Source organism: Neomonachus schauinslandi, chromosome 1 (genome assembly GCF_002201575.2).
Source record: "Neomonachus schauinslandi chromosome 1, ASM220157v2, whole genome shotgun sequence".
NCBI classification, from domain to species: domain Eukaryota; kingdom Metazoa; phylum Chordata; class Mammalia; order Carnivora; family Phocidae; genus Neomonachus; species Neomonachus schauinslandi.
Window position 1 is genome coordinate 132711256 of NC_058403.1, and position 23762 is coordinate 132735017.

The 23762-nt window shown below is 37.2% G+C and overlaps 1 protein-coding gene across 2 annotated transcripts in view; it reads left to right on the plus strand.

Moving 5' to 3' along the window:
- Nucleotides 1-249: 249 nt before the first annotated feature.
- RAB5A (RAB5A, member RAS oncogene family) overlaps nt 250-23762 on the plus strand; it is a 30778-nt gene continuing 7265 nt past the window's right edge. Inside the window, exons 1-4 of one of the 2 annotated variants that reach the window (XM_021678913.1) lie at nt 250-692; nt 3743-3998; nt 22427-22578; nt 22862-22984. In XM_021678913.1, the coding sequence (XP_021534588.1) occupies nt 3836-3998; nt 22427-22578; nt 22862-22984 (438 nt within the window). In that variant the 5' untranslated portion in view covers nt 250-692; nt 3743-3835. Of the gene's footprint in view, nt 693-3481; nt 3492-3742; nt 3999-22426; nt 22579-22861; nt 22985-23762 lie in introns of those variants that run through there. The other variant, XM_044920564.1, reaches the window with a different exon arrangement.

Sequence of the window (23762 nt, forward strand, 5' to 3'; positions counted from 1 at the left end):
CCCCAAAAGCAAGGCGGTAAAAGAGTTACGCCACCCGCTGCCGCCGGGAGCCCAAGACCGCCACCCAGATGACAATGGCGCCGGCAAGGGCGGGGCCGCGTTTGCCTGGGATGTGGGAGGGAGGGAGGAGTAGGAGGACTCGCCCCCGGCCGCTCGCAGAGGTCACGTGACACGCCCCACCCGGCCCTGCAGACCAGCCCCAGCTGAGAGGGCTTTGAGAAGGGGCTGGGGAGCGGATGAAAAGGTGGGACTGGAGACCGCGGAAGTGACGAAGGGGCGTAATTCGCTAAGTGCAGCGACGTGGCGGCGAGGCCGGCGCCGGGCGGCGGAAGTGGCTCCCGCGCTGGGACTTGAGTGTTTGTGTTTTGGTTCGCGACGGAGCCGGCGGCTGGCCTGAGGGGAGGAGGCAGAGGAGGGAGGAGGAGAAGAATTAGTCGGAACTCGAGCGCCGGCGGCGGCGAAGGAGGAGAAAGGAAAGAGGAAGGCGGAGCGGAGAGAGGCGGAGACGGAGCCGGACGGGGGCGGCACCACGGCACGATCCCCGCACGGTCCAGTCTGAGGGGAGCGGCCTGAGGAGGCGACGCGCCGCCGCCGTCTAAGCCACAGCCACAGCCTCAGCGTCTTCTCGGGCTACGCCTGGGACCTGCTGCCGGGAGGCTTCAGCCCTGCGGGTCCGCGTGCTACGGTCTCAGGTAACCAAACCGTCCCTCCCCTGCCTAGAGCAGCCGGGACCCCAGGTTATACACTGTCCTCAGTCTGTCCGCGGCCCTGCCGGCGCTGAGTCCCCCGCCCATTCTGCTTCACCCGGCGCCAGTGTCCAGGACCAGAGCTATCGAGCTGGGCGTTTCGTCCTGCCGGCCCTGGTGATTCATTCCTCAGAGAGCTCTGGGGATCGGGATTTGCGGACTGGCTGAGGGAGCGACGGGTGTCACCCTTTTCCCTTCTCAAGATGGCGCCGTGAGAGAGTGCTGGAGGCCGCGGTTCCGTCTGGCCCCTGTCCTGGCAGTCCTGGAGGGGGTGGTCCCCGCCGAAGGCAGGCTGGGTTCAGGGAAGCAGGATGGGAAAGATGGCCAGGGGGCCTGGCGGGTCCTCCTTGTTCAGGCCATCCAGAGTTTGGTACCAGTTAATTCAGGTGCTCTCCAAGGAGGAACTGGGGCCTACAGCAGGTGTGAATTTGGGGAGCTCCGCCAGTCTTCGACTTCCAAAGACCGGTAATGGAGGGAGGAGGAGGCTCGTCCGACATAGTCTGCTTAGGGACTGTCTCATCTATGAAAGGTGATGAATCGCAGCTTTAAAGAACTCAAGACAGCTAGGCCGCCGAACACGCACAGTGGGTAGAGAGAGACCTTATTAACCCTGTCCTGCTGTTCTCTTCCCTTAGAAGCTGGTTACCCTCCTGAGACTTTCAGACTGTAAACTCTGAACGTCATAATTCACAAATTTGGTTTTTTGTCAGTGTGAAATCAGTTGCCTTTCGCATAACTAGTTAGAAAAAAAAACACGCACAACACTATGATAATTCAGGAGAGCTCAGAAACTTTATTTTTAACGTAAAATTGGGATAATAATATGAGTTCATAGGGTTGCTGTAAGCAAAATTCATGGAATAGTGGTTGGCACATAATAAGTGTGTGGTAAATGTTACTGCTGTTATTAATACTGTTTTCATTAAAGAGCACCTAGAGACCTTTATAGAGTACCACTTATTCTCAAAAGATTTTAAAAGCATTTTATGCAAAATTTTTGTTTTGCAAAATAAAAGTTTCAGTAGTGGATACAAATGAATGCACATGATTTTTAACCTTAATGTTATGCTGACTATATCTTTATAATTAAATTTCTGCTAGAGAATGTTGGAGGGAGTTATAGTCCAACAATTTTAACCCCTAAAAGGCAAAGCTAAAATCATAATTTTTTTTATGGGAATCTCATGTTTTCCCTGAAATTTGGACCATGGAAATTTGGAGCCTGTTGTCCTTGACAAGTATTTCAATTTGCTGTTTTGGAGGTAGACAGTTGGGAAGTGTTTCAGTCGGTATTGAAATATCTGAAGGTGTGTTGGTGCATGTTCAGTCTGCATGATGTTCTGTTGATATTTGGTCATAAAGGCCCACTTTAATTGCCAATTTTCAATCCCTCTTATGTGTTGGTCCCTGTATTATAGATTTTTTTTTTTTACATATATTCTCTCATCTAATTCTCCAGCAGCTATGTAAGTTAGGTATTTTGGAAATGGAGACTTTGGTATAGCCAGCCAGGATTAGATCCCAAATCTGGTATGGTTTTTTTTTTTTTGGAGGGGGGGTATCAATGTGAGGATTGGAGCATTTTTTTATTACAGAAAAAATTTTAAATATACAGAAGTAGGGAGAATAGTAAGATGAACCCATCACCTGCTTTAAATTATTTTATGGCCAGTCATGTTTTATTTACATCCCTACTGTTTGGAAGCAACTCAGACATTTCATTTCATGTGTAAATAGTTCAGTATGCATTACTAAAAGAACTCTGCAAAGCTGCTGTTTAGATAAGTCAGTGGTGATTTTTATTGTCTCAGATGTAAGGTCTCTTGGATATTTATTAATGAATTCACTGTCCAAAGGGATCCTTATGTAAACTCATTTCATGGGGAAGGCAAATTTCTTATGTGAGGTACCTAAATGAAATATAACAGTGATTTTAAGGAGGGAATCGTCAGGTTTAATTAGCACATGATCAGATTTTAGCTAAAATGGGAGAAAACCATTGTGATTTGTGAGTAGATTGGAAAAGAGTCCTTTAATGTTCCCTCATTCCTTTGAGATTGGAAATTAGCATTAGATGATAAAGAGAAGTTGCCATTTAGGCTAGGTTTTTCTAGATGTGTTAAATAGAAAATAGTGACATAGTTAATTATTAGGCCCAAAACTACAGAAAAGTGTAAGTAAATAAGACACTAATATTAGCTTACCACATAGAGAACCACTGTTAACACTTCCACGTATAATGTACTTGAGCACATGATGAAACAGTTTTAAGTCTTTTAGCCACTAGACACGCAAACCTGAGAGCCTTAAACTACTTGTTGCTCCAGAATTACCATTAGTTAAACAAAAAAATGTACAATATAACAGGGGCCTTCACATAATAATAGCCAACATTTAAGGGCACCTGGGTGGCTCTGTTAAGTGTCTGCCTTCAGCTTGGGTCATGATTCCAGGATCATGATCCCAGGGTCCTGGGATCAAGCACTGCATCAGGCTCCCTGCTTCGCTTGAAGCCTGCTTCTCACTCTCCCACTCCCCCTGCTTGTGTTCCCTTTCTCGCTGTGTCTCTCTCTGTCAAATAAATAAATAAAATCTTTAAAAAAATAATAGCCAACATTTATTGAGTACTTACTGTGTTCTAGGATCTTTTGTAAGAACTTTCCATTTATGAACTTCATTTTCCCCAAAACTATTTTAATCCAGCTAGTCTGGCTCCAGAACCTAAACTCTGGAGTCACTTCTCAGGTTGACTAGGTTTGAAATGCAACTCTGTTGTGGCTCTGTCACAGCTCTGTCACAGTAACTGTGTGACCTCAATCAAGTTACTTAACCTCTCTGTGCCTGTTTCCTCATTTTTAAGGATTGTAGTATCTATAGGATTGTTGAGTGACTATGTTAAGTACTTAACTATCTGGCACAAAGTTCAAGTCTTTAATAAAGATTAGCTTTAAAATTTTTTTAAAACTCTGAAAATTACAGTATCTGTTTCTTTACAGGTTTCTCTACATCCAGAAAGAAAAAAATTGACACCTTGCAACCTGGAAGTTCATTTAAGAGACTGAATTTAGGGACTTCTTTCAAATTTGGACATGGCTAATCGAGGAGCAACAAGACCCAACGGGCCAAATACTGGAAATAAAATATGCCAGTTCAAACTAGTACTTCTTGGAGAGTCTGCTGTTGGCAAATCAAGCCTAGTGCTTCGTTTTGTGAAGGGCCAATTTCATGAATTTCAAGAGAGTACCATAGGGGGTGAGATTTTCTTTTTTCCCTTCATTTAATTGAATTATACATTGGCAAAAGTTTTGCAGTTCCAGTTGTTTGATGATGAATACGTAAATAGGTCGCACAGTGAAGAAAACTGTTCAGCAGACTTCAAGCTTTAAAACTTACCTTGATTTTTGTTTAGATAGTATCTTCCTACATTTTGATTTCCTGGTTATCCCCAAGACGGTTGTGTAAAAGCTGGAATACAGATGCAAGCATGAACAGAGTCAGCGTCCCAAGTATTTAGATGTGATCTGATATCTGTTCCTTGATAATAAGAGGCTTCTTCAAATTAATACATGTTTTAGCTCAATTATACGGCCTTTAGAATGAGTAATGAAAATAGTAAAAGTAAATAATAAAAGTTAACTTTAAAATTCTAATTCTAAATAACTGGACTATTTGTAAATTACACTGATTAGTAAAATTAATTAAATTTTATTAAACTTGTTTAAGAATGCTCCTAGGGTGAAGGAAGAGAGAAAGTCAATGATCAATGAAGAGGGACATAAAAGGGAAATGGGACCTGGAGAGAAAGGTGAAAGAGGGGTTAAGAGGTAGAGTAAGCACTGAATATAGTGGTTGTGGTAGAGATGAAATGAGGGGAAGGTAAGAGGCAGAACAAAGAGGTGACAACTAATAGTGCAGTATTACAGACAGAAGACAGGAAATTTGATAATTGAATTTAATCAAAGAAATTCACAACTATATAGCAGTGGGGCAAAACAGGCTCTTCAGGGGCCTCAGTTTCATCTGTCAAATGAAGCTTTTGAATTGGGTAATACCAGAGGAAACAGCTTTAAGATCACAGTATTTTGCAAGGGGTGTGTAATTAAGCAGTACTATATTTTTAAAGGTATACATAAATATAGTTTGACCTCATACATATAAAAAGTCAAACTTTTGTAATACGTAAGACTGATACTCACTGACAGGTAGCAACTTCAGATCTTTTAGAAGTGTAACTTTACGTCGTGCATTTAGTGTATGTTCTCAAGTACACAAGAATCTTATTCATAGTTCAGACCCTTCCAATAAAATAGTTTGTAAAACCGTACTACCTCCTGGCTTTTCCCTGCATACAGGAAGTAAACTACATAGGTGGTATTTCCACTTTAATATACTCAGAAGTATAGTGGTGATTGTCAACCTCTTTTATTTGGATATCTATCAAGGTACACAGTGTTAATACTGTTTTAGTGGGGGTTTTTTGAAGATTTATTTATTGAGAGAGCGTGCACGCATGGTGGTGGGGGTGGGTAGGGGCAGAGGGAGGAGGAGAGAATCCTCAAGCAGACTCCCCACTGAGTATGGAGCGCATCACGGGGCCCATCACGGGGCTCAATCCCAGGACCCTGAGATCATGACCTGAGCTGAAATCGAGTCAGCTGCTCAACTGACTGAGCCACCCGTGCTAGTGAGCACCCCTAGTGTTTTGTGTTTTTATAATGATCATCAAAAATGTAGTCCATGGTATGGAGCTTTTGAGTTAGAAATCTAATGAACAATGTATGTTCTTTGTGGTTTCTTTGTTAATACACATGTCTGGTTTAGTAATGAAATATTACCTCAAGGTAATCTTCTCAGGTGGTTGTCAGTGGCAGCATTTCCCAAAGTACATATGCATTTGAGGCTATAAATACTTGGGCCAGATAGACTTGATATATGCCACCCTCCCCCTTTTCACAGTACATACTAAAATAACAAAAACACTGACATACTATAGTAAAGAACTTAATTCCTGGGAAACTGCAGGAGCCTCAGAAGCTTAAGACTAGAATCTTTCTTTCTTTCTTTCTTTCTTTCTTTATATGGTGCTATTATCTGGGTGATTGTATTTTTTTTTATTTTTTATTTTTTGGATGTTGTCATCCAAATGTATTTTTTCTTAATGACATTTCAAGCAGGGCATTTACAAGAAAAATATAACCCTGTATCAATAAGTCATAAATATACATATTTTCTGATACGTGTGTATGCATATATAAAATCTACATTTCCATTCGATACAAATTAGATTATTTACATTTCATAAATGAATTTTTCAAGTTTTTTGTTCCTCCTTGTTAAGCTTCCTTAATATTTTCTACTTGTACAGGTCAGATCTTGCTTTTAAAACCAACTTTAAAAGGAACTTATATCCAAATTTCTGTGTCTGTGGTTGTTGGACACTTTCTAACTACCTTGACTACATAGTAATATCTTGAGGAGGTATGATAGTACCATTATGATTACAGCTGTGAGCACTGGTTTTTGTTTTTGTTTTGAGACATAAAACATTGTGTAAGGTTAAGGTGTAAGACAGTGATTTAATGTTTTTATAGTGAGTACTGTTCTTTTATGCTCTTTGCTAACAGCTCTTCACCCTTAGGATCTATAGTAGTATTCTATTTAAGTACTTAAGGATTTCAAGGTTTGAGCTATTTAATAATGAACACCACAGGTCCATAACTTGTAAGAAATATGTATTTTGGTTTTGGCTGATGTGTGGTAAGACTTACCTAACAAATGAACCTGGCCAAATGTTTTGCATTTTATCTGTGCTTTAGTTTTTGATTGTTTATATCTAACAATCATTATGGTCTGAAGAGTTCCAACTAAAATTTTCATCTGATTGTGTTTTAATGTGGGAATCATATGCTGTACTCTTGAATTTGTGTGTATTCTAGAACCTTACATTCATCAGGAATATCAGGGTAGTTTATGTGTTTCTTCCTAAACATGATAGCTTGATTTAAGAATCCATGTTGTCTCACAGTATCCTATACAATTGCCCCTTGACCCTGTAACACTCACAATGAGGTTAGGTAGTTAGATGGTGGGTTTAGCACTTTGGGGAGTTCTAGCTTATTTGTAGGGGTTTAAAGTCTGCATGACATTTTATGTTCTTATTAAGACAAGCCCAGAAGGTTAGCAAGGAATATTAAGGCTCAGGTGGTTGTCTTTCTTCCTGCTCTCTCATCTGGAGGCTTAGTATTGCCTCAGTAAATATTTGTTGGATGGGGCTGGCCATCTTTCACTTAACACCTTGAGTAAAGACTTTAAAGATTTCAAGTGAGTTACTCTTGTAAAAAAAACCAATATTTGTTTTTAAACACATTTAAGTACTATTTATAAACAAGTACATCTTCAGTGTAAGTCAGAGCAACATTAGAGTATGCAATGAAATAAGATGCAGTCATTCAACTTTTTTTCTTTTGAAAGATAAATGTTCTATACCTCAGTTTAATTTTGTATGCACTGATCATCAAAGGAATGTCAGACATATGGTTTAGGTTATAGAACTATACATGAGAACATTAACAGCATTCTTGCAGGTATTGTAATTTTTGAGCTTTGGTTTAGAGCAGTGGTTCTCAGAATGCTCCCTGTTCAGGAGCATCTGCATTACCTAGGAATTTGTTAAAAGTGCAAATTCCTATATCCAATATTCAATCAAAACACTGAAGTGGAACCAATAATCTTAAATTTTAACAAGTCTTCCAGGTGATTCTGATAATATGCTGAGGTTTGAGAACCACCGCTTTTTGTGTTCTGAGTAGTCAATATTACTTTGACACTAAGGTTCTTGGAATAATTGCTTTTTTTTTTTTTTAACTGTAGTTTGGGTAGGATTTCTAAAAATAAGTGGTTTATCCAACTGCTCCAGTTTGAAGATTACAAGTATTTTGTCCTGGTTACATCATATATTAATTGTATGTGTTTGTATGGAAACCCCTTCCCACAAATCTGTTAACCTGTTAGGCCCTTTAAGAGAATATGGCCCCTTCTCTGTCCCATCAAGGTTACTCTGCCCTGTCTCTGCTAAGGAACTTAGAGTATCTGTAGTTTTCAGTTATCTGTACCAATGCTGTTCCCCCTTAGTGACACAAGTAATCAAGGACTGATTATACTCTATGTTAGAGAAACAAGTGCCTTTTTTAATTTTAGTTCCAGCACATAGCACATACCAGCTGCATGATCTTAAGCAACTCATACTCAGCTTTATTTTTCTCTTACAGAAATGGAAATAATGGTACCTAACTTGAAAAAGTTTTTGGTGAGGATTAAATGAAAGTACATATAAATTTCTTGGCTACAGTGCCTAGCATAGAGTAAAATGCTTATTAAATGTTAGCTGCTACCACTGCCATCACCACCATTACTTTTTGCTGAGTCATTTTTGTCACTGTTCCATTGTCACAACATGGCATTTATTTTGGAATCATGACTATTCCATCTAGTGCATGGCATTTGATTTAGGATTTGACAATTTAAAAAAAAAACTTCATGTTTAGATTTTCTTTTATTGGAAGATAAACCTTCTCATTGAAAATTACAGGAACAAATAAAAAAAATTTTAAAGGTTTTATTTATTTGTCAAAGAGAGCACACGAACACAAGCAGGGGGAGCAGCAGGCAGAGGGAGAAGCAGGCTCCCTGCTGAGCAAGGAGCCCGATGTGGGACTCCATCCCAGGACTCTGGAGTCATGACCTGAGCTGAAGGCAGATGCTTAACCAAAGATTTTAAAAACCTTATAAGCAAATACTTATACTAAATTTGAGCCTTCCAAAAATGAAGTTTTTGCAGATTCATTCAAGTAGATAGTATGAGCATTTACAACTATGTTTTTTAAAATTCTACATGGTAAATTCTTACTAATTTTCTCCCTCCATTTATTGGTTTTCACAGAAGTGGTTAGTCATGTATATTACATTAAATTCATGCCACCCACATAAACTATTTGTGGAAATTTTCTCAGAGGGAGAAATTACACTGTTAAATAGAATACTAAATGTATTCGGATATTAAACTTGCTTCCTAAACTGAGAAAGAAAAGCCAGTCAGAAAATTTGAATCTGAATAAGTCATGTTCTTCCTGTAGTAGTAAGCTTTCTACTGTTGCCCTTCACTTGTTTGCCTTCAGAAAGACCAGTCTGTATATAGATGACCCCCAGTTTACAGTGGTTCTACTTAAGATTTTTCAAATTCATGATGGTATGAAAGCAATACAGACAGTAGAATCTATACTTTGAATTTTGATATTCTCCCAGGCTGGCAATATTCAATACAATACTGTTGGGATGCTTGGCAGTAGCAGTGAGTCCTAGCTTCCAGTCAGCCACATGATCACAGGGTAAATAACTGAAACACAACCATTCTGTACCAGTAACAGCCATTTCATTTTTCATATTTAGTACAGTATTCAAGAAATTACATGAGATATTCTGTTCAACACTTTATTATAAAATAGTCTTTGTGTTAGATGATTTTGCCCAACTGTAGGTTAACATAAATGTTCTGAGCACATTTAAACTAAGGTAGGTTAGGTGTATTTCTTTTTTAATTTTTTATTTAAGATTTTATTTATTTATCAGAGAGAGAGAGACAAAGGCAGGCAGAAGGAGAAGCAGGCTCCTTCGATGGGGGACTTGATCCCAGAACCCTGGGATCATGACTCGAGCCGAGGACAGGTGCTTAACCGACTGAGCCACCCAGGCGTCCCGGTTAGGTGTATTTTTGACTTTTACTATATTTTCAACTTGATGATGGGTTTATTGGGAATAACCCCATCATGAATCAGGGAAGATCTGTAATTGTAATCTGTGCATTTATTGCCTTTATCTTTTTTCATCTACACATTGCTCTCAATTAAAAGTGCTTTTTTTTTTTTTTTTTTTTTTTTTTAAAGGGAGAGCACGTGCAAGCAAGGGGTGGTGCAGAGGGAGAGGGAGAGAATCTTAATCTTAAGCATGGAGCCCCCATGTGGGACTCCATCTCACAACCCAGAAATCAAGAGTTGGACGTTTGACTGACTAAGCTACCCAGGCGCCCCTCAATTAAAAATACTTTTCAGAGAGAACAGAAGACCTAAAGACAGACCATTAGCACATGGTTTTTGATTGATGAGGAAAATGATGCTTGAAATGTTCATTGTTCTTTCTAATACAGTGAGAATTAAAATTTGTGGAACTTAAGCATTGGTTTCAAGTGGAAGAATATTGTTATGCATAATACTCTTTCCTTCTAGAAAGTATGTATTCAGTTACTATTTGAGATAGGTTGTATTAGTCTGAGAAATTGGTAGAGATTTGCTACTTTATATCAGTTTGTACCAGTTATGCCCTAAAAAGTGAATTTTTAATAGTCTAAACATCAATTATTCTCCAGTACCCTAGTTTAAAATGTTACCCATGACTACTTAAATATTGCTTGTAATTAGGAGTCTTGTTTCTAATCCTGGCACCCTTCTTTGTTTTTTTTCCTTTGTTTTTTCTTTTTAAATTTTTTTTTTAAGATTTTATTTATTTATCTGACAGAGATAGCTAGAGCAGGAACATAAGCAGGGGGAGTGGGAGAGGGAGAAATAGGCTTCCCTCCGAGCAGGGAGCCCGACATGGGGCTCGATCCCAGGACCCTGGTGTCATGACCCAAGCCAAAGGCAGACGCCTAACGACTGAGCCACCCAGGTGCCCCGTGGCACCCTTTTTTGAACACTTATGTGAGCCCTGTTTGTAAAATGAGAGGATTGAACTAGATAAGGGTTCTTCTAGAGCTAACTTACTTTTTTAAAATTTTTTTTGAAGATTTTATTTATTTATTTGACAGAGACACAGCGAGAGAGGGAACACAAGCAGGCGGAATGGGAGAGGGAGAAGCAGGCTCCTGCAGGGAGCCTGATGCGGGACTTGATCCCAGCACCCTGGGATCGTGACCTGAGCTGAAGGCAGGTACTTAATGACTGAGCCACCCAGGTGCCCCTAGGGCTAACTTTCTTTTAAACTGTGTACTCTCCTTCACATTAAACAATACAGTCAATACAATTTAATCTTTTTCTCTTAAAATTTATGTCATAATTTGGGATTTTGGACATCAGTTTTTGTCCTGTCTTACTTAATTCATTGATTGTCCTCTGGTGCTGCTGAAGTGTTCAAAGCTGTTTGGTAGGATGATTTTCGCCAGTTAGCTCTAACTATAGTGAACAGTCTCTATTGAATGACTAATTTGCTGCTTTTATTCTGTCACATACTGGGAAGTAAGATTGTGAAACGTCTTTAAATCCATTTACTCAACAAATTTACCAAGCTCCTAACACTGTGCTAAGTACTAGAAGTCAAAGATGACCTTAGGGTTTAGGATGGGAGACAGATTGAGTACACATAAGGTATGAAAAATGGTATTACGTACCATTATTTAAATTAAGCCTAAATTTCCAATTGATCTTCCTGTTTTATTTATTATATATATCCCAAAAGGGGATGTATATGTATATATAAAGGAAGTGTGTTCTCAGTTACATACTGAAAAATTCTGTAAGTTTTCATAAGCTTTGATGCTTGGACTTTATGACATCTATTTTGGCTGCATTCAGTCTGTTTTTGCTACCTTTCTGTTGTTGACTCTGTTCTGAACATTTTAAGGTTTGTGGATAATTGACCTTTTGTAGACACCAGGGACCCATAAACGATACTTGTTTGGATGATGATTGGGTGTGGTGCGGTGGGAAGCTTTTTTAAAATTTGCTTTTAATAGAATAAGAATTCTGACTTGATAAAAATATAGGAAGTTTTGTTGTTGAAAAATGTTCCTTTTCCTCTTTTGTGTCTTACACCATAATAATCTGATGTTACTTATATGCAGTTTTGTGGTGCATGCTGAATTTATTAGATAACATATTTTGGAGTAATCATAAAGAGCTTTTTATTACAGGCCTCTTGGTGGAGGAGAATAAGAAGGTGGAAGAGTGAGAAAAGCAATAGGAGTAATTCCAGAGGTTTTGGGATTTTGATCATTGGCTATCTTGATATAAATATGAATTCTAGCAAACAAATTATTAAATTCCTCGAGATGAGAGTGAGTGCTACCGAAGTTGCATATTGGATTTTGGAAATAAGGAATTATGTTTCGTGTTTTACTACTTTTATAGAACATAATATTTGAAGTAAGTGTTGATGAACAGCATTCACCCTCTTTTCAAGGTAATATGTAGATGTGGAAGAATAGAAGCAGGATAAGGAACCAGTTATCCTTGGTTTCCATCGTTGAAGATAGCAGGTGCTTTTGGACTCAGAAGAGGATAATCTGTTGATATGGGACTCAAGTCACTATATAATTATTGGGCACATTTAGCATTTCTCAGCATTTTTACAAGTTTCATATGGACCTTACCATGGCTATATGATATTACACTGAAAACTCTCTGCTATATTCTCCTACCCCACTCAGTTCTTTTCCCCAGAGACAATGTTATATATCCTTGGGAGGTTACTGTTACTTTAAATCTATATATTCTCTCCCCTGTGGAATTTGAAACATCAGGGCCACTATAATGTATCATTTTTTTACTTTAATACTGTTCCAGTTATTTACTGCTCAGAAACAAATGACCACGAACTTCATGATTTAGAGCAATACCATTTTATCCTCTGATGGTTCTGGAAGTTGAGTGGGCTTTGTAGGTGGCTTTCTGATCTCCCATGGGTTGCTGTCAGTGCTGGGGCTGGAATCATCTCAACTGCTGCTGGCTATTGGTTGGGGCCTCAGCCAGAACACCTACATGTGATCCTTGCCACCTGGCTTGGGTATTCTCACAGCATGATGGCTGGGTTCAAGAATGAGTGTCCCAAAAAGTACCAGGTGAAGCTGGATGACCTTTCATGACCTAGCCCAAGCAGTCAAGTAGATAGCATCAATTATGTTCTAGTCACAGGCTCACACAGATTCAAAGGAGTGTAGGTGTCATGAAAGAAGAATGTGGTATAGGAATCTTGTTAAGCCATCTTGGAAAACAAAATCTGTCAAAGATCTGTCCATATCATTTTAGGAAGGGCATCTTCATTTTTCTTGGCTGTAGCAGTATTTCATTGCATGGATCATATCGATGTATATTTAAACTGGTTCTTTAGTTTTGAATTTGCACACTGTTTTATATTTTTGGCTGTTAACAGTAGTGCAGTGAATAATTCATAGTCACTTCTCATATATCCCAAGTATTTCTATTATATAAATTTCTAGAAGTTGATTGTCTTTGTCAGAGGTTACATACATTTGTATATCTGGCAAAATTTTCCAGACAGCCCTTCAACAACAGTGTACAGAATGCCTGTTACCTACTTTACTATCTCAGGGACTTTAGATTTTACCATTCTGCATTTTTTATTGTACTTTTTCTATTATGAGTGAGATCAGGAATCTTATATTTTTAGTCCATTGTGTTTCCTTTCTCTGTTAACTATAACTTCATTCTGTGAATTTATTTGTAATAATCATGCTATTATATTCCATTTCATTTATTAATGGTAATTTTTCAATATCTCTGTTGTGCTCGTATTTATTTTAGTAACTGGTAATCTCACATTCTTTAACTGTACTCTTACTGTTGGACATTTAATGTTTGCATTTTTTTTTTTTTTAAGATTTTATTTATTTATTTGACAGAGAGAGAGGGAACACAAGCAGGGGGAGTGGGGGAGGGAGAAGCAGGCTTCCCGCCGAGCAGGGAGCCCGATGTGGGACTCAATCCCAGGACCCTGAGATCATGACCTGAGCCGAAGGCAGACGCTTAACGACTGAGCCACCCAGGCGCCCTTAATGTTTGCATTTTTGTTTGCTGTTTTAGGTAATCATCTGATAGTGGATATTTTCTCGGAATTTTTTTCCACTCTGGACTTAAATTCTGTAAGATCAATTTCTAGATGTGGTTATTAAGCCAAAAATAATATTATCGAATGGTGGTAGGATCAAAAGGATTCCAGTCTTTTCATCACTTTTTTCCTCCCTTGGAGATACTTCCAGTTTCTTCAGGCATTGCTTGGCTTAAATAATTATATTCTGGGATTATAGGTTTCCTGTAAGTGTTACTCTGGGAGTTAAAGTCTTCGTTGTCTCTTCTCCCTTCTTTCTCTCTCTTTTTTTTTTTTAAGAATCTATTTATTTATTTGAGAGAGAGAACAAGCAGGGGAGCAGCAGGCAGAGGGAGACGGAGAAGCAGGCCTCCGGCTGAGCGGGGAGCCTGACATGGGGCTTGATCCCAGGACCCTGAGATCATGACCTGAGCTGAAGACAGACGCTTAACCAACTGAGCCACCCAGGTGCCCCTCTTCTCCCTTCTTTAACTTGTCCTTTTCCATTCCTATGTTGAAAATTCTCAGATATTAACACTTTTAAGCTGACTTAGTGGATCGGTTTATTGCTAAACATTAAAGAGTCATTTTCAAGGCCAGTAATGCTTTAAAGATCTGGGAGGTTCTGTCTAGGAAGCATTGAGTGCTGGGTTCTTGAACCCAGCTGAGAAGGTGTATCACTAAAGAGAAGGGGCGAGGGGACAAGCTTTCCCCTTTTCGAATAAGCATTTTCATTTTCTTCAGGTAAATATCCAGAGGTGGGATTACTGGATCGTGTATTACTATTTTTAATATTTTTAAATTTTGTTTAATGTTTAATGTTTTCTGTAGTGTCTGTACCAGTTTACATTCCCACCAACAGTGCACTAGGGTTGCCCTTTCCCCACATCCTCGCCAACACTTGTTATTTCTTGTTTCTTAACTAGCCATTCTGACTGTGTGAGGTGATACCTCATTGTGGTTTTGAATTGCATTTCCTTGATGATTAGTGATGTCCAGCATCTTTTCATGTATCCGTTAGCCATCTGTATGTCTTCTTGGGAAAAACATATTTAGGCCCTCTGTCCATTTTTTAATTGGATTGTTTGGGTGTTGAGTTGTAGGAGTTCTTCATGTATTTCGGATATTAACCACTCATTGGATATATCATTTGCAAATATTTTCTCCCATTCAGCAGGTTGCCTTTTCATTTTGTTGATGATTTCCTTTGCAGTACAAAAGCTTTATTTGATGTAGTCTGAATTGTTTGTTTTTGCCCCCTCTAGAGTTTTTGACTTGTCTGCACCTAATTTCCAGCAATTTGTCAATTACAGCTCAGGTTTTTGTACCTGAGCTGGTTTCCTCAGTCTTCTGATCTGTGTCCTTACTGTATCCACCTTTCTGTCCAATTTTAGGACAAGTAGATTGCCCTGTGACCTCACTTTTCTTACAGATCTAAGAAGAGTTGTCGATTTTTCAGTTTGTTCATCTTTTTACACGTTAGGGTAGGGTGGTGACTTCTAAGCTCCATACATGCAGAATCAGAAACCAGAAGTCATCTTTTCCTTGCATATTATGAGAATTTAGTAAAGTACTATTTAAACTATTTAATAAAATATCTATTGTCCACAGATACAGTGTCTAAGTTAATTTCATTAACTTTTTCTGTTTCTGTTCTTTGGAGATCATCTCATAACTGATACTATTTAATAACTTCTAACAACCTCTCCCCTTTCTCCCATTTCTTCGCCTTTCCTCTTTGTAATGTGTTCATTCTGCTTCCAATTTATTATTTGATGCATTCTTGTTATATAAATCCAGTCTGTTGAGTAAAGATTTTAAAAGGTTTGGGCCCTTGGTGGGGCAAGCACAGGTTCTTAGCCTTAAGTTTCAAATCCTGGTTTTATCAGTTCATTGTAGGGTGTTTAGGTTTGGGGCACAAACTTAATACTAACTAAACTCAAACTCTTCAAGGCTAATTTTAAAAGAATGTGCATTAGTTTAGTATCAGAAATACTAGTATAATGTTCAACAGTTGAGGTGTGACTAGTTTATGTCCTGGTTAGTGGATTCCCTTAGGATAGATAGTCAGGTGTCCTTTAATATTTTCCAAGATTGCAGGTCACTTGGCAAGAGTTACCTTTAGATGTTGCTAAATGGTTTCTGTTGTAAAATATTCATAATATAAAATTTACAATTTAAGCATCTTTTAAGGGTACAGTTCTGTTGCGTTAAGTACATGAACCTTGTGCAGCCATCAGCACTCCTTGTCTTCAGAACTTTTTCATCTTCCCCCACCTGAAGCTCTACTTATTAAAAAATAGCCATTCTTCCCCACCCCTGCCCATAGCAAATACCATTCCACTTTCCATCTGTGAATTTCACTGCTCTAGCAATCTCCTATAAGGGAAATTATACTGTGTATCTTTTTTGTGATTGGCTTATTTCACTTAGCATGTCATCAAGGTTCATCTATATTCTAATGTGTCAAAATTTCCTTTTTAAGGAAGAATAATGTTCTATCACATGTATAATAGCACATTTTGCTTATCTTTCATTGATACTTCTTTGTGGATTCTTAGGTTTCTTCCACCTCCTGGCTCTTGTAATGCTGCTCTGAACATTCTTTTGGGTGTATATCAGAAGTGGAATTGCTGTGTCATCTGGTGATTCTGTTTAATATTTTTCCAGAATCTCTGTACCATTTTCCATAGCAGTACATCATTTTATATTCCCATCAGTGCACAAGGGTTCCAATTTCTCCATATCCTTGCCAACTCTTGATTTCTGTTGTTTTGTTAATAGCTGTCCTAATGGGTGTGAAGTGGTATATCATTGTGGTATTTTCATTTTCCCACAGATTAGTGATGTTAAACATCTTTGCTTCTTGCTCATTTGTATGTCTTCTTTGGACAAATGTCTGTTAAATTTTTCATGTTGCTGAGTTGTAGGATTTCTTTATATATTCTGGATATCAATCTCTTATCAGATGCTCATCAATTTTAAGAATGAATCCTACGCGATTAGTATTTTACAGATCATCTCATAAGATAAATTTGCTTTTTGGAGTATTTTTTGGGGGAGTTCAGTCACTGTGTATGCTTTCTTCTCTGCTAATCTTTTTTATCACCCTTCTCTTTCTCACATTAATTGAAATGTAACTCTTTCCTTGAATTACATGGTTTTTGCTGCTATAGTCAACTTGGGTATTCCTCACTATGCATATATGATTTTAATAGGAAATAAAAATGGGCACAGTTTTTTATTTTGTCTGCTGTCAGCTCTAGACTATCCATATTTTCTTCTTTGTGTACAATTTTATCTAAAGTCAGTGCTCATCTGAGAAAATCCATTATATTAGGTTACTGCTGTTGATACTCATTTCCCAAAGCCAGTTTCTACCCTGATAATTTTGGTACCTGGTTCTTCATGCTACTTGGTCAATTCCTGCCATCCTTCTCCCTGATTGGATATTCATCTTGAAGTTTGATCCATTGAACTCAGTTATTAAATTCCTTCCCTCTAAAAACCTTTGCTTCTCCGGTAAATCACTTCCAGACAGTCTCTCTAACTTGGATTTTATGATCTATTTCTGAGAACCAGAACCAAGGCCCTTCTCTTTTCTGGCAATTATATTCTTACCTTTCAGTTTAAAAGGCCACAAATCCACTACTTCTCGAAGTTTACCTAAGGGAGAACATTGAATCATGATCTTACTATGAGGACACTACTGGTTTTTAGTTTCTTCTGTGCTTTTCTAGTCATGATTTTACATAGATGTACCATATCTCTACCAGGAATTCATATATATACTTAATATATATTTATATATATTTTTTTACTTTTTGGCAATTAAACGGTCGTTTTATAACCATTTTTTATTTAATTGCTACTTAATACCTACTAAGCCACCAGTACCTTTTCATTTATACATTTAGGTTGTTCCTAATTGTTAAATACAAAAATTATTTGAACATAAAGGTTTGTTCTCCCTACTCTCCTGCTCCCCATACCATCTCTTGGAGATTCCATGAGTTCTGAGCATTTTCCTGGTTTTGCTACGTGTTGGCAGAATTATTTTCAAAAACAGTTACACAGTGTTACCAGCAATATGTGTGTTTGTGCCACACTTTTTAAGTTTTTTTTTTTCCTTTTTGCTAAGTTAGGAGGTAAAACAGCCTTTTTCTTTTCAACTTTTTGCTATAAGGATGATTTTCTTTATTACTAGTGATGTTGTCTTTTTATGTTGCAAATTTTCTTTACACATTTATCCTTGATGCTTATGCTTTTGAAGTTTTTCTTAAGATTTATATGAGCTATCCCACATACTAAAATTTAATCTCTTAGTATCCACTGTAGGAATTTTCCTTTTTTTAATTTTATTTTATTTTATTTTTCTTTGTAGAAATTTTCCTAAAATGTCTTCACCCCTGTGTTTGGGGTGATGATACATGTTTGCAAACAAAATCAAATTTTTATGTAATCAAACTGATAATCTCATAGGATTTTTGGTCAGTTCTAATAAAGTAATTCTTGTTTATCAAATTCAAAAAGAAGTTAGGTGGTATTGGTTCCTTGGTTTTTCTCTTTTATGCCCTTCTGTTTAATTCTTGTAGAATCATTTTAGTTGTTAGATTAAGCTTTTTTTTCTTAGTTGTTAACCTTTGGTTAATGCTATTGATCTGGATATTTTTCCCCTGGTCTCGTATATTGCAGTGTCTCTTTCTTATTATTTATGAAGGTCTTACCCATTAATATAGGCCTTTGATATTTGCAGATTTAACATTTACAGTTTTCAGCTATTCTCAGCTGACTGCAAGGTCTATGATTCACTAATTTGTAGTTTTGCTGAGACTGAAATGTTACTTGCTTGCTGCCAGCCTTACCAATAGGAACTGATCATGTAGCTCAAAGAGGGAGCCTATTTAGACAGGCCAGCACCCACATCTCAACGCAGCTTTGTTTTTCTCTACTTGTCGTCGCGTACACAGTTAACTCTCTCGAAGTGATAAAAGCTGTTTCTTTGTGAAATATGGGCCCGAAAAGAAAACCAACTGCTAGTGCTGGTGATGAAGTGAAGAGAAAATGAAGAGGTCTAAGAAAGTGATGGTTCTTAGCCAGAAAATAGACGTTTTGGATAAATTAAAGTGGTTGTGCAGATTCAGGTAAGTTTGTGGTGGTTAATGTTGCTACAGTATTGATGTAGTAGTTTATATTTTGAGTGTCAGAGTTTATTTTTATAACCTTATAAATGACTAGCAGTGTAATTTTAGAAGCATTAAGGATGTCATGAAGATGTCAGCTGTACTTCACTGAGTTTTATGGGAGAAGTATTTGAAAACTCATTGAGAACGTTAAGGAATCATGATGGTCTTGCAGTATGTAATGTCTGTAATACAGGATTATCCTGGAACAGACAGTATTTCTGTTCTTGTGGCCCTCCAACACTTTTAATTGTTTTAATGTGTTTTTGATGTACCCTAAGACCCATTCCCTGGCCACTAAATACTGGTCCTTTTCTCCTCCTCCAGCATTATGCTCTGTTTATCATACCACATGAACAAAACTATGGTATTACCAAGTTATAAAGATCTTGATGGTATTTTGTTTGAGATTGTTAGTTATATAATGACTTGAGTAGAGGTCTTTTGAAATGTCAATTTTTTTCCCATTTGGGAACTGTTTGTCTATTCATATGTTATCTAAGATACCCCCAAAATAGTGCCACATATCTTTTATGAACTTCATTTAGTGAACGTTTTGAATATATGACCTGGGATTTTTATTAGATGTTGCATATGGAGAACAACAGCAGTAATTACAAACAGTAATTTCTCAAGAAACTCCCAGTGTAGAAGAAAAGGATTATACAAATCAGTGATTACAAAAAGTGTGAAAATGTTCATTGCACAGAGGTGGGCGCTGTAAAATAGGGTGTGATGAAGGATGCTTTCTAAGAGTTGAGTGAATTGATTGTTCTTGTTCTTTGTTAATATGACTGGGATTCATTCTCCTCCCAGCATAACACTGAAAACCTGGTTATTGCTAGTGTGTTGTAAGGCTGTTGACTTTAATCTGTTCTGGTCAATTTAAAGAACTCATTATCTACACTTTTTTAGCTGATGCCTTTGGATTTTCTTGTCATTCTTTCCTCTTACAAATAATATCTTTTCAGAAATCTATCTCAGGATATTTGAAATAATAAAAAATAATGGTGATAGTGGACAGTCTTATTTATTTGGTTTCTAGAAATTTAGAGAGACTGCTTAGCAAAATGCTCATTTCGGGCTTACAGATAGAATGGACACTTGATAAACTTGAAAGAATCCTACATGTGTATTAGGAATGGATATTGCCTCAAATGCCCTTTTGTAATTTATTTAAATACACGATTTTTCTTTTTAAGCCTGCTGGTGTGATAGCTTTTGTGTTTCTGAATCTGCTTGGTCATGGCTTTTGTTCTTTTAATGTATTTGTTGAAATTTCTTTGCCTGTATTTTATTTGTCATTTTTGTACATACATTTATAAAAAAGACTGGTAGCCTTTGTGATATCTTTTGTGTTTGAGAATCACATTATATTTCCTTTAAGGCAGCATAACTAATAGTTATGTTTCTGAACCTCAGGTTGATTTATGTAAGTGTAAATGAATGTTTTTACTACCAGTGTATTTTGTGGTCATAGAAAAAACAAAGTCTGAATGCAAATTGTGATCCATTTTTTTTTTTTAAGTTGTATCAAACTACTTGAGAAATGGCCTGTATTTTTGTGATCCATTTTTTTTCCTTCTTTTCATTTTATGGAAAAAGTACTGTTTTAGAGGCTTAAAGTGTTTAAGAATATTTTTTTGATTCTGCAGGAGAACGTTTCATGACTGAAAAAGTGACATAGTCCTTTTTTGGTATCCTTTACCATAAATACAGGATTTAAGAAAATGGATATTTCTGCTAACTTCGTATTGAAAAAGTTTGATGAATTAGAATATATTTTAATTATGACTAGCCACGTGAGAATTCACAGGACTATTAATTAGAATCTGCTTAAAATGAAGACATTTCCAATTACGATGTTTGCAAAACTAAGGTTATAGTTGCTAATATAAAGCCATCAACCATGGAAATAAAAATACCTTGAAAAATAAATGTAATATTTAATGTAAAAGAATATCTAATTAGACTTGGCTTATTCAGCAGATTTGATATTAATTAGTGAATCACTTATGAAAAATTGACATCACTAGATAAACTACAATTTCCAGAAATGGATCATAATTCTCTTGCGTGAGAGGAAAGAGTTTTAGAAAAAAAAAAAAAATTTTTTTTTTTAAAGATTTTATTTATTTATTTGACGGAGAGATAGAGAGCACAAATAGGCAGAGAGGCAGGCAGAGGGAGAGGGAGAAGCAGGCTCTCTGCTGAGCAAGGAGCCTGATGCGGGGCTCGATCCCAGGACCCTGGGATCATGACCTGAGCTGAAGGCAGCCGTTTAACCGACTGAGCCACCCAGGTGCCCCCAGAGTTTTAGAAAATTTTTTTTTTTTTTTAGAAAATTTTTATAACTTTAATTCCATGCCAGTTTGGGAGAAAGAGTTGAATATCACACCTTCAGCTAAAAGTAAAAGGGAGGGGCATACTAACATGATGAATGATAGAGCAGCCGGGGCTTAACTACCAGTTAATGAAGGAAAAGAACTAAAGTGTCAGCATGCTGCTAAAAATGGCTATGTGTAGGTCTCTTTCCCAAGTATCTTTATTTTAGTGCAGCTAGCAATACTTAGAAACTTACTCTAACAGTTGATATTTTAAAGTTCAAGTCACTTGATTATAACCAATTTTTTATAAATTGATGGCTTTTCGTTTTTTGTAAATATCCATTGCAGTGTTTTTCTTGGTGTTTATTCTTAGAACTAAGAAGATCATAATGGACATTTTACTTCATACTATTCTCAACAAGCAGTTCAGAAAATAAGTGATACCATAATTTGCAAGATTGGACAGCAACTTCTTAACCCTAAAAGCAAAAATATCACTATAAAATAATACTTCCTTGGGATGCCTGGCTGGCTTAGTTGGCAGAGCTTGTGACTCTTGATCTTGGGTTTGTGAATTCAAGCCCCATGTTTGGCATAGAGATTACTTAAAAAAAAAGGATACTTTCTTGTTAAAATCTGAGAAAAGAACTGATGAAAAAGCACAAATGCAAAAAATCTATACAACAAGGATTGAAACAGCTAGGAGTCAATATTGAATGTATATTTAACACATTAAGTCTAGATTGAGATCATAACAGTTATAAAAATTAAAGTGTTATTTTTGAAGGGAAAATAATACAACAAAAAATATTTAGTGATATAGGCCTGGGACTAAATCCCCAGAGTATGCCAATAAATACCAGGAGAATGGAACAGGGGGCATTGCATTGACAATGTAGACGATAGTTATAGCTATGCCAATCCTTTCTCTGTGTGTTCCCCCCCAACCCCCATGCAGTTTTTCAAGAATATCAATATATATATATTTCCTAAATTGTTTTTAATTTAAAATTTTTTAGTTTACAGTGTGTAAAACAATTTAAGAAATGTTTATTAAACTATTTTACTATTACAATAAACTTTTTAAGAATGTAGAAAAAATCTTTGAATCTGTGATTTTACTATGAAGGTCTTACATAAGCATATATGTCTATCAGGTTTCAAGGCCCAGATCTTGCAAGTATCTAAAGCCACTATTACCTGTGCATATGCAGTATATCATGTTTCCTGCTGTTGTTCTATATTATGAAAATACTAGGGTAAAAATGATAAACTTATAGCAGACATTTTCTTCTTTCAGCTGCTTTTCTAACCCAAACTGTGTGTCTTGATGACACAACAGTAAAGTTTGAAATATGGGATACAGCTGGTCAAGAACGATACCATAGCCTAGCACCAATGTACTACAGAGGAGCACAAGCAGCCATAGTTGTATATGATATCACAAATGAGGTAAGTAGAAATGTATTCTACAATGAAAATAATTTGAACATACAGTTATGGTATTCAGAATTTTTTTCTAATAGCCAATCATGACATTTATGCCAAAGCTTTTATGAGTTAGAAGAGCTGATTTAAAAAAAAAAAAAAAAAGATTAAAGTGTCTCAAATAATACAGTAGTCCTAAGAATTTCTTTCTGAGTCACACTGAAGAGTCTTTAAAGCCTTGTCTTACAGAGACGCTCCCTAACCATTTTTTGAGCATTTGCCAAATAGCTGTTTTTTTGTTTCCCAGGAGTCCTTTGCCAGAGCCAAAAACTGGGTTAAAGAACTTCAGAGGCAAGCCAGTCCTAACATTGTAATAGCTTTATCAGGAAACAAGGCTGACCTTGCAAATAAAAGAGCTGTCGATTTCCAGGTATGTTTGAAGGCACACATGTATTGTAAATTTTTCTTCTGTATCCACACGTGAATTATAGTTATAATTTTAAAGCCATGCAAATAATAGAAAACAATTTTTTAAGCAAATGTATATCTACTATATGTAATATAATGTTTCTCATGATAAATCTGAATTTTTAAATGTCCTTACATGTTGTAATATATAAATTGATTCAAAGATTTTGCTGACCGGGGTTCCTGGGTGGCTCAGTCGGTTAAGCATCCAGCTCTTGATTTTGGCTCAGGTCATGATCTCAGGGTCATGAGAACAAGCCCTACATCGGGCTCTGCGCTGGGTGTGGAGCCTGCTTGAGATTCTCTCTCTCCTTCTCCCTCTGCCCCTCCCCACCTCTCTTAAATAAAAAAATTTTTTGACCTAAACAGTTACAAAAGAAGTAATTGTTGACAAATAGTGCATAAGTATATAAAGCAAAAGGTGATTGCCTCCTACCCTAATCCCTCCACCCCCACACATACTTTAGTATCTTTCCTAACCTTTTTTACTTATCTGCCAATATTTATATCAGCACACATAAACATACCCACATATACACATACAGCTTACACTTATGTGGTTCTTGAAAGGGCCTTCAAAAGGGCGCCTGGGTGGCTCAGTTGCTTAAGCGTCTGCCTTTGGCTCAGGTCATGATCTCAGGGTCCTGGGATTGAGGCCCATGTTGGGCTCCCTGCTCTGCAAGGAACCTGCCTCTCTCTCTCTCTCTCTCTCTCTCTCTCTCTCTCTCTCTCTCTCTCTC